The 13,942-nt window shown below is 55.2% G+C and overlaps 1 protein-coding gene across 5 annotated transcripts in view; it reads left to right on the top strand.

Moving 5' to 3' along the window:
• Positions 1-13,942, top strand: part of COL27A1 (collagen type XXVII alpha 1 chain) — a 144,592-nt gene that overhangs the window by 10,001 nt on the left and 120,649 nt on the right. For all 5 annotated transcript variants that reach the window (XR_009564262.1, XM_060300574.1, XM_030858908.2 and 2 more), the window contains exons 3-4: positions 2,421-4,153; positions 11,979-12,032. Coding sequence is in view for 4 of the 5 variants with exons in the window: in XM_060300574.1 (XP_060156557.1) it covers positions 2,421-4,153; positions 11,979-12,032 (1,787 nt within the window). In the remaining variant the exon portion in view is untranslated. The remainder of the gene's footprint in view (positions 1-2,420; positions 4,154-11,978; positions 12,033-13,942) is intronic.

Genomic DNA, 13,942 nt, shown 5'->3' with positions numbered 1-13,942 from the left:
GGATGATAAGGGAAACCTCCTCGGTGCCACCTGGCCCGGCCGGTTGTCATCTTCCCTGAGGGAGCGCAAGCGGCTGTAAGTTGCAGGGTGCAGGGAGAGATGTGTGCAGGCCTGAGAGCCTCTCAGGGGCTGCCGAGGTGGGACAGGGAGCAGTGACTTTCTGTCATTACAAGTGGCTCCTCCCTTTTAAGTTGTTTATAGTGAGAAGTATCTTACGATAGTAAGAGGCTTTCAGTGATTAAACGTATAAAGTATGCTACTACTCACAGTCCTTAAACAGTGTGGTTTATTTTACCTTAGGACTTGGGGACAGACAGGTGGGAGAAAGGAGAAATTTGAAGGGAAGTGAAGGCCCTCGGGTCCTAGGGAAGAATAAGAGTCTTCAATCCAAGCCAACGTGAAACAGCAGCCTACAGCTACAGAGTTCTTAGAACATTCTTAGCACTTTGTGGCCACCTCCAGGTCTGGTTTCCCTTGTCTTTCAGGCAGGGGAACTGAGGCCTGGGGGGCAGGAATAGACTTGGCCAGAGGTACCTGATGCAGGGGTGGGTGAGGATAGATAATAAGGAAGACCTCCGTTTCATCTCCCAACACCTCGATGAGGTAGGCACTCTTTGCAGCCTCGTTTTACAGCAGAGAGAACTGAGGCTCAGGGTCTGGACTCACAGGTGGTCTTGTCTGGCTCTGAAGTCCAGCCTTCTGACTCCAGAGCCCGCTATGGAACCATTATGCTGCCATGTTACCAGCACTCAGGTTCTCAGCTTTTTCCAGCCCATTTATCTCTCTGTCCATCCACCTGTCCATCTCACAGTGGTTGACCTAGGGTCTACTAAGAGCTGGTTGCATTCAGCCCCGTGCACCCCCCTCTTGCTCCAGGTGATGAGGGAGAGAGCATTCCACACTCAGGGGTTAGGATGCTGAGCTCAGAGGAGGTGGCCTGAGGACCTTTCCCAGAACCCAGTTCCAGAGGCAGCCTCTCCTTTCCTGCTGAGATGGAGCTCCTGAGCAGGCTTCTGCAGACACTGGCAGCTCAGCCAACTGGGGGAGGTCGAATGACCCGACGAGAGGCAAGGTCAGGAAACCTTTCCATAAACACCCTGGAAGCCCTCCTTTTGCTCTGGCAAGCCCAGTCGGCATAATTACCAGGCGGATGTGACCTGGCCAGACCACGGTCCCATGTCCAGACGCTTCGCCAGAGGACAGAGTTTGCAGGGATGCCTCGATTACTTCCTCTGCTCTGTCCAAGGCCACACAGGGAGGAAGGGAGTCATTGGAAATGTCCTCTGCCTTCTGTGTAGACAGCAGCTCCCCCAGTCTGCTCCAGCCTGAGAGAGACTTCGGGGGTGGGAAGGAGACTGGGTGAAAACGATGGTGAAACTAGTCAGGTCCCCTGGACAGCCTTCCCAAGCTCTGGTGACATGAACATTCCTGTCGTTCCCTCACTTATGGGCCAGCTTCCTGGAGGATATGGCTTTCAAGGAAGAGAGAAGGGGAAACAAACCATGGTGGGCAGGCTCTTATACCCTTAGTTCTAGCATTTGGTGATTATCGTGATGTTTAATATTAATAGCTCTCCTTCAAAAGTGCTTATTTTGCGCCAGGCCTTTTTTTCCAAGTGCATTCTCATTTAATCTTCACAACGTCCTTCTGAGTTTGGTGTTACTATTACCCCATTTAAAAGATGGGAAAACCGAGGCACTGAAGTCACAAGGCTAGTAAGTCGTGGGATTTGAACTCAGGAAGTTTGGCTCCAGAGTCTGTGTTTTTAGCCGCTACAGATGGTCCCTAACTTACGATGTTTCGATTTTATGATTTTTTGAGTTGATGATGGTGCAAAAGTGAAACCGTACTTCGAGTTTTTGATTTTGATCCTTCCCCAGGCCAGCAATATGCAGTATGATACTCTCTCGTGATGCTGGGCAGCGGCAGCCACAGCTCGCAATCAGCCACGAGACCATGAGGGGAAACAACCAATACACTTAAACCGTTCTGAACCAGTACAACCATTCTGTTTCTCACTTATAGTATTCAATAAATTACGTGAGATATTCAGCACTTTGTTATAAAGTAGGCTTTGTGTGAGATGATTTAGCCCAACCGTAGGCTAACGTAAGTGTTCCGAGCCTGTTTAAGGTAGGCTAGGCTAAGCCGTGATGTTCCGTAGGTTAGGTGTATTAAATGCATTTTTGACTTAGGATGTTTTCAACTTACCTTGGCTTTATCGGGATGTAACTGTATCATAAGTGGAGGACGGTCTGCATATGCAGGATCACGTAGCCAGACGAGGGATTGGTTCCAACTCTGTGCTATCAGCCACAGCCATGGGGCAGCAGGTAGCAGCGGGTGGACTGTCCTCACCGTCTGTGCAGCCGGAAGCAGGCCCTGACTGTGTCCTCTCCCCCTCTGCCCTCCCTCTCCAGATGTGGACGTCCTCCAAAAGCTGGGCCTCAGCTGGACGAAGGCAGCGGGCGGCCGGAGCCCCCCGCCCCCAGGGGTCATTCCGTTCCAGTCAGGATTCATCTTTACGCAGCGGGCCCGGCTCCAGGCCCCCACGGCTGCCGTCGTCCCTGCCGCCCTGGGCACAGAGTTGGCACTGGTGCTGAGCCTCTGCTCCCACCGGGTGAACCATGCCTTCCTCTTCGCCGTCCGCAGCCGGAAGCACAAGCTGCAGCTGGGCCTGCAGTTCCTCCCCGGCAAGACAGTCGTCCACCTGGGGCCCCGGCGCTCCGTGGCCTTTGACCTCGACGTGCACGACGGGCACTGGCATCACCTGGCCCTGGAGCTCCGCGGCCGCACCGTCACCCTGGTGACGGCCTGCGGGCAGCACCGGGTGCCTGTCCCGCTGCCGTTCCACAGGGACCCAGCACTTGACCCTGAGGGCGTGTTCCTTTTTGGGAAGATGAGCCCACACGCAGTCCAGTTTGAAGGTGCCCTGTGTCAGTTCAGTATCTACCCCGTGACGCAGGTCGCTCACAATTACTGTACCCACCTGAGAAAGCAGTGTGGACAGGCTGACACGTACCGGCCCCAGCTGGGACCCTTCCTCCCCCGAGGCTCTGGCACACCCCTCACCTTCCAGACCGACCTTGCCCTGCTGGGCCTGGAGAACCTGACCACTGCCACGCCAGCCCGGGCGTCACGGCCAGCAGGCAGGGGGCCCAGGGTGACTGTGATGCCTGCCGTGCCCGCCAAGCCCCTAAGGACTAGCAGCACAGGACCGCACCAGCCCTTCACGGGTGGAGGCCCAGCCCGGACCCTCCTGCCACCTGCCAGGCTGTCAGCCAGTGAAGGGCTGCCTCCCGTGCCCCCAGCCTCTCCCGCCAGCTCCACCAGGCCTGTCCAGCCACTGCAGAAGAGCACAGCCACCAAAATCCCCAAAAGTCACCCCACCAAGCCTTCGGGCCCTTCTCCTTCGATGGCCCCTGTCAAAAGTCCCCGCCCCACCCGGAAGGCAGCTCCGCCTTCCTTCACAAAGGCAGCCCCCCCAACCAAGAAGCAGGTGCTACCCACTTCCCACCCAGCTCCTGACAAAGTCTCCTGTCCCACAGTGAAGCCTATCCAGAGGAACCCTGTGACACCCAGACAGCCAGCACCCAGCACCCGGCCCCTACCTCCTGCTGCCAGCTCCTCTAAGAGGTCTTTTCCCCCAGTGGCCCAGGCGGAGGCCAAGACGAGCAGTCATGTCAGTGAGCTAGCCCCTGCCCGCACCAACACGCACACACCTCCCCGACCCGCCGGCCTGCCCCCCTCACCTGCCCCCAGTCCTAGAGCTTCCAGGACTGCTCGGCCCCAGGCTACAGCGATGCCTCCCACCCTCGCTCCTGGTTCAGCCCCCAGTGGAAGCAAGAAACCCACTGGACCAGAAGCCGCAAAGAAAGTCAGATCCAAGAGCAGCCCCTGGAAGGCCGTCCCTCTCAGACCTGGGAAGGCAGCCAGGGATGTCCCAGTTAACCATCCGACAACTGGGCCGAGCCCCAGGCAGCTGCGGCCCAGCCAGCAGACCACCCCGGCCCCGGTGCTGGCCCCGGCGCCATTCCTGTCCTCCAGCCCCCAGCCCATGAGCACTGGCTCTTCGTTCTTCCACCTGGTGGGACCCACACCTTTCCTGCTGCTGATGGGACCTCCGGGGCCCAAGGGAGACTGTGGTTTACCGGTAAGACTGGGTGGGGTGTGCCTGCTGCCTGGAGCTTGAGCGGGTGACTGGGGCAGGTAGGCAGTTGCTCCTGGTCGGGGCAGAGGAAGTGAAGCAGCTTAGAGCAGGGAGCTGCTTACAGGCAGGGCCTTGACTCCAACCCGGGTCCCCCATGCCTCCACCTCGGCTGTATTCATGACTGCACATCCTGCCCCAGATGTGTGATCCCCTGGGGTGGGCTTGGGTCGGGTGGCCCTCTCCAGGTAAGAGCAAACCCTGGGCTTTGGTTAACCCAGGCCCCAAGTCCCTCTTTGCTAGCCTCACTGTAAAGGTTGAGCGGCTTAAGGAAAACCACGAACTGACTGGCCCCAGGTTACGCAGTGCCCAAAGGCCTGAGCCCTGGAACAGGGTTCCTCCAGCTCACCAGCTTGTCTGCGAGTTTCAGGCGAAGGTCGCACACGGGTAGGGCTGAGTGTGTTTTCTTTTGCACGTGCAGCATTGTTTAAAAATGTTTAATAAGTTATTAATATTTTTTTAAATGTGAGAGATTTCTTCTAGAAGACTGGGTGACCTCTTTCTTGGAAGAGGGAGAGATGCAGTGGCCCGTGGGCTGCGGCTGTGTCAGGGCTGCTGCCTTAGACAGGACAGGCCCCCTCCTGTGTGTGCCTGTCCACACGTCTCCCGCTTGGCCTTCAAACCCAGTCCTTTCATCTTGTTTCTGTTACCTGCCTGGCTCCTGTAGACATTTGATGTGTGGCTCCTGGTAGAGGAGTTCGGGGTGAGGAGGGTCAAGGAAGAGAGAAAGAACCTTCCACGTGCAGGAAACGGTCTCAGGGTCGATGCCTCCGGCATGCCTGGGACGGTCTCCAGGGGCAGCGACCTTTCTGCAGCTGGAGGCCAATTCCTCCGGGTGGGGAATGATAAGATGGAGTTTCCAGAAAGCTCGGGCCTCTGCTCTGTTCTCCTTCCTTGGAGATGACCACCGTGTGGGTTCCTCCTTCCCGGGGCCGGATCGCCCACCAGGCTCCGTGCTTGGGGTTAGGCTCCCCACAATGTGGAGACAGTGGCAGATACTGGGAATTCCCAGGCCTTACAAACACACTTAATGAGTTTTAATAATCATTAGGAATAATATTTATTCAGCCTGTCTCCAAGGGGACCGAGAGCCCGTTTTTATTATAACCATATTGTAGAACTTACGGAAATTGTATGCATTGCTTTGCAATTATGTCAACATTCTGCTCAAGTCCCGTGCTCTGAACTTGGCAGGGTATGGAGTGGGGAGCTGAGCGAAGCAGGAGAAACCCTTTTCACCCCTCCAGGCTACCCAGTCGAACTCGGGCACCAGGTACCTTTGGCCTGTGATAGCTCAGCTTCCCAAGCTGTGGAGGGGTTGGCCTCACTGGCTGTGAGGTCAAAGGGGGTGAAAGGTCCCCCAGCCAAGTGGAGGAGGCCAATCCTGTCCCCCAAGGCTGTGTGTGACGTGGAATGAGGGAGGCCGTGTCCAAGCCAGCAGAACTGGAGCAGCAGCAGGCTTTCAGGGTGTAGACTCTGCCGCTGGGCCTTTCGGGTGCCTGAGCCTCCTGGGCTTTGGTGATGTGGGTCAGCAGGAGGTGAGGCCTCCCGCCAGATCTGGTCTTGAACTTCCCCCTTTATCAAAGAAGGTGCTGGAGTTGACCTGTTCAGGGGATGGGTGCTCAGGGACCATTCAGTTCACCCTCATCATTGGGCGGGTAAGGAGCCTAGACACTGTGTCCAGAAAGGGCCAGGATTCGCTCAGAAGCCACACAGCACGTGGGAGGCAGAGCTGAAGTGTACGCCCCAGCTCCAGACTCCAAGATCAGCACATTCCAGTCCCCGCCGCACCCCCCCCCCGACCCCGAGTGTCTGCTCTGAGACCCTAGGACTCAGGGCTGAGAGGCTGAGGGCTTCAGCGCTGTGTCAGGCCCTGTCCTTGGTCTCAAGTGAAGAGTTCAATGTCTAAAAAATCTTCTGTTTCTGTACCTATCACGTTCATGAGTTACTTCCACACACGTGGCATCTCCCTTTAGGACCTTGTAGAAACTGATCCAGGCGGGTAGGATGTGTGCACTAACCCCTCCTCTACAGATGAGAGGACCAGGGTTGGGGAGACAAAAGACTTGGCCAAGGGCACGCAGCATGTTCTTGCAGGAGGAGCTGGGATGCAGCTTCAGTGAGGACCATGGCTCTTCCTCCTTCTCCAGCCCAGAACAGATGAGGGCAAGAGGGAAGACATCAGTGTGCCCGGGTGCCATGCTGCCTCATGTCCCGTGCTGTCCCCTAATCCCACCCTCCCCCCGGCTCGGAACCTAGTCTCACTCCAGTAGGAACCAAGAAGCTTCTAGAAGCTTTGTCCAGTCCTCTGTGGCAAACTGGTGGCGAACTGGTCATTTATATTTCACCAGATATCAGAAATTATTAATTGAGGTGGCATCTTTGAACAGCAGTGACAAGAACTCGTGTTTCTTCTGTTTTCTCTTATCCCCGCCCCAAACCCTCAGGTACATTCAGGATCTAACCCCAGCAGAGCAGAAGCTGTGCTGCCCGGGACATGGGGCTTAATTGTCCCCAGTCTGGGCACACGCAGACCTGGGTTTAAATCCTGGCTCCACTCCTTACTAGCTCTGCAGTCCCGACCCACTCTAAGCTTTGGTTTCTGCAGACGGTAATAGCTCCCAACTCCTGTGAGGAAGCCGGTTGAGGAATCTCCAGGGCTGCCTTGGAGTTTTCGACTTGCTGGGTGATTTGGGGAACTTCTTTCCTCTCCCTGGGGCTGTCTCCCCGCTATGACCCAGTGTTGGGAGAGCTCCCTTCTTGGAAATGACTGCAGGACCTTTCAGAGCCCGAGAGGTGTTCAAGGCTGTGTCTGGCCAGTTCTGCATGGTTCTCGAGGGGCACGGGACAGACTGGCAGAGGCTGAGACAGAGCTGTGGGCCCAGGCCTGCCAGGAGTTGTAGCACTGCGGGAGGGAGCTCTGTGGGAGCCCCAGGAGCAGGGGGAACATGGAAAAGCTGAGCTTGGCCCCGGGTGACTAGGGGCGGGGAAGCTGTGGTTCACAGAGGCTGCACAGAAGCTGCACAGAAGCCCCACGCCCAGGAGGAGGCGAGTCAAGGCCTTATTTATTCACGATCAGGCTGCTGGCATTTGCACACCCTTGCACTTTTTCCAAGCGTTACCTCGGGGAGACCCGGCCGAGCGCCTGGCCCACAGCAGATGCTCCATGACTATCTGGGAGATGAATGAAGGAATTTGATCCTTACGGAAAACAGGTTGTCCTGACACGCAGGCCAGGCTCTTTGAGGTTACACAGATCTTTGCTGCCGGTGCAGTAAGGAGGCGCTTGTAGTGCAAGAGCACACAGACTTTGGATTTGGAATGACCTGGGTTTGAACCATTCCCTTATCCAGCCATCTTTTCATTCTTTCAACAAATGTTGAATGAGTGCCTTCTAGGTGCTAGGTGCTGTGTGACCTTTGGCAAGTCACTTAACCTCTCTGAACCTCAGTTTTTGGCCTCTGTAAAACAAGGGTATGGTACCACCTACCTTTCCAAAGTTGTGTGGGTTGTCTGAGATGAGAGGCGTAAAGCACCCAGCTTTAGAATATGGGTTCCAGTGGATGTGTGTGGCTGATTGTTGATGTGCAAATGGTTGAGGTAGGGGCATTGTTGCCCTAAGAGAACCAAGAGGTTCTGGCACAGGAGGGCCTTCATGCCGTTGGCCGTTAGGAATCAGGGCTAGATCTTGAGCAATTCACCCCTTACACTGGTATCATCTAGAATCCAAGAGAACGGAGGGGCATTTTGCTTTGTCTTTGCATATGATTTTTGAGCTCCTGCTGCGTGCCAGGCTCTGTGCTAAGCAGTTTGTGTGACCCCAGGCAGAGAACAGGGTAATCGAGGAGAGTTTAAGGAAGGCATTATTTACAGAGGTGTTGGCATCATCAAAGGAATCAACAGGGGCTGGAGAAGCACATGGGGTCCAACGTGAATTACAAGGGGAGGGGAAGGTGTTGCTAGAAGCCAGTGAGAGTTAAAGCATGAACAGGGGTCTCGGACAGGAGCTGGGACCAAACTATAGCACAGCAAGGAGGGAGCAGGGAGAGAAATACCCCACCCGCCCTCTCCTTCTACTGGAAGAAGAAGCTTCTTGCTGGGGTCTCCCATTGACCAAACTCAGCCAGAAGCAGAGAGCGGGGAAGCCTGGCAGTGCAGCCTGTAGAGGTCAGCTTCCCAGGGCACAGAATGGATCTGGGGAGCAAATGGAGAATAACCAGCACGCGTATACATTATCTTGGGGGAAAAAAAAGGGGGGGTATTGTATTCCTATTTTACAGCTGGGAAAACTGAGACCCAGAGGCATAGGGAGATGAAGTAATCTGCTCAAGGCCTGTCCCAGTAGGCCCTTCCCTAGGACAGAGACTGAGGAAAGCTCAGTGCCCTTTGGGCTAACCTTGGGAATAATCGTGAGCTCAGATGGTTAGAGATGGGAGGGCCTTTTGAGATCTCCTGCCTTCCCTACCAGGCAGCAGGCACTGAGCAGAAACCCAGAGAATGAAAGGTCATTACTCAGGGTCACCTGGCTGTTAGCAGCTCACTCAGGACTGGACTCAGGTCTCCCAGATCCCAGGCCTGCGAAACCTCTCCTTGCCTGCTGCCAGGGGCCATGCCAGCCAGGACTTACTTCCTTCTGCAAGGCTTGGCAGGCGGGCTATTGCAGCTGGACACAAGGGTGGACTTGTTCCGGGGGATGGGGTTCCCCTAGGCCTGACTGTTGGAGGCCAGGACCCTTGGGGGAAGCCCAGAGCGGCTGCCTGGTTGTTTCCATGGCTCTGTTTGCGTGAGCCCCGAGCCCAGGCCTCGTCCACCTCCCCCAGACAGGCCTGCAGCCCCCGCTCCCCTCCCCCTCAGCTCCAGGCCCTCTCAGAGGCCCCGTTGTTTGCAGCGTGGAGTGGAAAAATCCCACCCTGGCCTTGTGAATCATCCCGGAGTCACCCGCTCAGGCTTCGGGCCCTGGAAAGAAATGGCAGCGTTTTTCCACTGCACGGTGAGCAGGCAGGGTCTCGGATCAAGCGAGAAGGGCAGGGGGCACCCAGCCTCACTGCGTGTGGGAGGGTCAGGCCTGCCTGGGGCCGCAGCTGGGCTGCTGGGCTGCCATGTCAAGGAGTCCAGCTGTGAACTGACATCACCAGGCGGGGCCGTGGGTCCTGCCTGGCACTTAGAGTCTGTTTTGCAGATGTCAAGGATGAGGTCAGACTCCAGGCTGGATGCCAAGAGGGTGTGTCCAGGCCACTGCAGTGGTGGCTGTCCCAGGGCCCACCGGGGAGCTACACCCACGGAGACTGCCTCTCCCTGAAGCCCTGCACCATCTTTCACCCCTCCGGGCCTTGGCCACCTTCTCTGGGAGATGGACGTGATCTCACCGTTTCTCTCCCATTGGAAAACCTAGAGGAGGACATCACCACAGAAATTCAGGGAACGCCAGTGTTGGGAAGGTTCTGGGATAGTCATTTCACAGATGCCCACACAGGGGAAGGGACTTACCCGAGTTTGCGCACCTAGTCACGACGCACCTGACCGAGATTGCCTGTGAGGAAGCTGCCCAGGATGAGAGAACAAGTCAAATGATCCTTGGTTGAATCCAGGCCCTACCTGTTAGCTGTGTGGCCTTGAGCAGATCACTTTGCCTCTCCGAGCCTCTCTGTGGTTTCTCATCCGTGAAGAGGGTTCAGTCATGATAAAGGTACCTGCAGTAACGCTTGGCCTCAGCACCCCGCACCTCCCCTTGATTCTGGGTCACCTGGAAGAATAGGGCCGAGGAGGACCTTCTAGGAGGGGAAACCTTTGCTCTCCCCCAAACAGATGCTGGGGAAGGTGACTTAAAATTTTGAGTTGGGGAGTTTCCAGCAGCTTGCTTAACAGAAACAGCACTAACTTGCTGGGCGTTAACTGTGTACCAGGCACTAGGATTTGCACTTTTTACAGATTACCTGTCAGCTAGGTGCTGGTACAGCCTCATTTTACAGTTAAGGAATGAAGCCTTGGAGGCTGGAGGGAGCTGGCCCAAAGCCACACAGCTAGTAAGTGAGGGCGCCCAGTGTGGACCCAGGCCCCTGTCTTATACTGTATTCTACTACTTCCCAGGGAGGAGCAGAGAGTAGGCTCGCCCTGAATCTGCAACCCCCAGAGGTAGATAAAAGACTAGAAACTGTCCACCCAGCCCCTGGGCTCTGGATGGAAGGAATGCTGCCTGCTGCCAGTTTGGCCAGAGGTACCTGGAGGCTCAGATGGCCAGGACTTGCACTAGGTCACGCAGAGCCTCCCTCCCTCCGGCCGGGGCTCTTTCCAGTGACCCTGGGGCCTTGGTACCCATGTCTGCCTGTCTGGATCTCTCTTCTGATTTTTATTTATGGACGAGCAAGCACGTGGTGTTCACAGACCAGAACTGTGAATCAAGGCTGCCCAGCGTGAGATCTGGATTAATTACCAGCCAAATCATACTGGGTTTTCAACACCGATTTTAACTCTGGGCAGGAAACCTGGAATCTCGTTGATGGTTATTTGAAACAAATGAATTCCCCAGGCCTCACACATCCTTGAAAGCCTGGCTTCCTTTGAAGGCTGTGTTCAGTTCTTTACATCAGGCACTTAGTTAATCCTCATTCACTCCTTTGGGGTAGACAGGGCAGTAGCTGTGGTAAAGGAGAACTGTGGAGACTCAGGCTGAAGGCCTTGCACCAAGTCTCCAGCTATTAAGTGGCAAGACCAGGATTTGAACAAAGGTCAGACTGCGGTTTTGTAAGTCTGCTGGGCTGACTTGCTTCCTATGGGAAGGGAAGAGAGGTGAGGCCAGACAGGTGCTCCCTGAATGCCACGATGCGGGGTTAGGCCCGTCTTATGTGGGAAATGGGGAGCCATTGAATGTTGTTGAGCAGGGGGAATGCCTTGGGAAGGTGAACCAGGCTGTGTGGAGGAAGACTGGAGGGGGGAGAGGGGGGAGGCAGGGAGACAAGTGAGCGGGCTGTTGCACGTTCTCAGGGCGTGGTGATGAAGGTTGGACCCGGCTGTGACCGCTGGAATAGGTGCAACATTTGAGTGACGATTGCATACTAGGCATTGTGTTATATGTTTACCATCTCATTTTATCCTCACGATAATCCAATGAGGAGGGCATTATTACTCCATTTTATTGGCACAGTCTGGTTAAGGAACTTGCCCAAACCCAGCTGGTAGGTGGCAGCACTGGGATTTGAACCCAGGCCTGTCTGATGCAGCAGTCTTTGCTTACACCCTTGATGCTACACTGCCGCTCCGTGGTGCAGAGATGCTGATGTGACCTTGGACAAGTCCCTTCTCTGCTGAGGCTCTGCAGATAACTTGGCTGAACTCTGAGATCTCTTGCTGAGCCTTGGGGAGAGAGAGATGACTCATATCCCACTAGTTCCTTTGAGGAGACCATGGTCTAGTGGGAGCAACGGGCTTCTAAGCAGATAATTCCCCAAATATAATACAGTGGCCTTTAAAGCAGAGGGAAAGAAAGGGCTTGGCCCAACTTAGGGGAGGGATCAGGGAAGGCTTCCTGGAGGAGGCGACACCCTAAGTTAGTTGAGTGATAAAAGATGAGCGCTTCAAAGACCAAGAAACAGCAGCTGCAATGGCCTGAAAACCCCAAAGAGCATGCATTCCTCAGGTAGGTACCTCAAGGGATCCCTCTTCTCAACCATAGGGTTTCCATGCCCAGAGCTCTGGATAGGTTTGTTGAATGACTACATGATTCCATTCTCTTCTGCCACTGGGCACTGATGCTGTCTTCTTGCTTTTTATTCAGGGTCCCCCTGGGCTGCCTGGGCTCCCTGGACCTCCTGGTGCACGGGGTCCTCGGGTAAGTGATCACGCGCTGTCCTTTTGCGTTCTGGTAGGCTCTGTGTCCTGTACCCCATCGCCCCTGAAGTCTCAGCTTTGCTGTGTGTCCTCATGCTGCCTGGCACCCATTTTCCACTTTGTCCATTGGAGTGGACGTAGGGCTCTTAGGGGGCACTGTGTGGCCAGACGTGGCATGGGACCGTGAGAACCTCTTGAAGAGTCTATGCTGTCTATTGTGGGTATCACCCTTGGCAGCCTGGAGTGGAGAAGGGGTTTCTGCCCATCCCCTCAGCTGATGGGCTTTAGTGTTTGTCCAGGAAAAAAGCTGACTTGGGAGAGGATGACACTTGCATCCATCTTCCCGTCTCTGCTGGGACAACCTGGGGTAGCGATGCTGACATAGGCAACCAGATGGGCCGTGCCAGGGATGGGGTGAGCTTCCCATGCTGAGAGGTTCAACCAGAGTCTGGAGAATGGCTTGGCAGGGCTTTGGTGGCTGGTAGGAGCTAGCCGGAACCTCGGAGTGAAAAACAGCTCTGGTCTGTTATGCCTGGCATGTCACTTAATGCTGTCTTATTTTGATCCTCTCTCCTTCCAGGACCCCCATGGGCCAGTGTGACCACTCTCATTTTAGGGATGAGAAAACCAAATTACTAGGAAATGGAAGAGCTAGGACTGGAACCCAGGCTCTTAATCATATAATACTGGGACTCTTAGGGGTCCTCTTGGAGAGAAATCTGTCGTTTTCCCAAGAGGGCTCAGACCCATGGCGCCTGGCATCTGTGCCCAGGCTGAATCAGCCTTTCCCACGCTGGGGGCCTGGCGAGGCCCTGGCAGAGATAGCTGCCTGGGGCATATTTTTAGCTCTGAGCCCAGAGGATGGTTCTGGTTATGCAATTACTCGAGCCCTAGTTCCCTCCAGACCTGGCCCTGTGCTCCCTGGGCCCAGGGCTCTGGAATCTGCTGTCTGAAGTGGCATTTCCTCCTGGCTTTGGAGTCTCCATGGGGCACTTGCCCAGAGCTGGGGACCACAGAGGTATCATGGACAATGCTGGCCAAGGGACCTTGTAGCCTGGGACCAGGATGAGGCCCCTGGACGTAGCAGTCTGCCTGGGCCTCCAAACTCCTCCTGAGCCCCTAGCCTCTGTGCCTTTGTTTGGACTGTCCTCTTGACCCGGCATGTCCTCCTTGGCAAATTCCTCCTCCATCCATAGCTCAGATCAAATGCCGCCTCCTTTTCTGATGATCACCTCCTTCCTGGCGCTCCTGCGGCACTTCACTGCCCCTCTGGCTGGCATGGGTCCCTTTGTCAAAGCTCACACTGACCGCTGAACTCTGTCACCTGGGTGGCGTATGCAGGATCTCATCCCGTCTTCCCAGCCTTCCCAATAAGTAAGTTCCAATACTATCCCCATTTTACAAGTGAGGAAACTGAGGCTCAGAAGTGTTCAGTTGCTTTCGATAAGTTCAAACACAGAGTAAATGCCAGAGCCAGGATGGAACCCGGATAGTCTGACTCCAGAGCAGCAGACAGTCTGACTCTTAAACTACCTGTTGCGCTAATTTTTCCATCAACTCAACTGAGCCTCTCTGGGCCAGAGACAGGCGCTGTTGACTTTTCTTTTTCACCCAATGCCTAGCAGAGTACCCTGTGTGCAGAAGGTGCTGAGCAAATGGTTGCCGATGGGTTCTAGTCTGGGAGTCAAGAGCATTTCCCCCAAGAAGCTGTGTGACCTTAGGCAAGTCCCTTCCCTATTCTGGGCCTCAGTTTCCACATCTATAAAACACTGGATCATGGTAAGGCATTTCCATCCAAAGTTCCTACCAGCTCTGAAATTCCACAAGTGAGGGAATGACTCTCCTGACATCCCTCTCAGGCTTTCGGAGTACTCCCCACTCCCTGCTGCCCATCACCCTGTTTCTAGACTG

Source organism: Globicephala melas, chromosome 6 (assembly GCF_963455315.2).
Source record: "Globicephala melas chromosome 6, mGloMel1.2, whole genome shotgun sequence".
NCBI classification, from domain to species: Eukaryota; Metazoa; Chordata; class Mammalia; order Artiodactyla; family Delphinidae; genus Globicephala; species Globicephala melas.
Note: the sequence above shows the minus strand (reverse complement) of the source record. Positions and strands in the feature narration are given on the sequence as shown.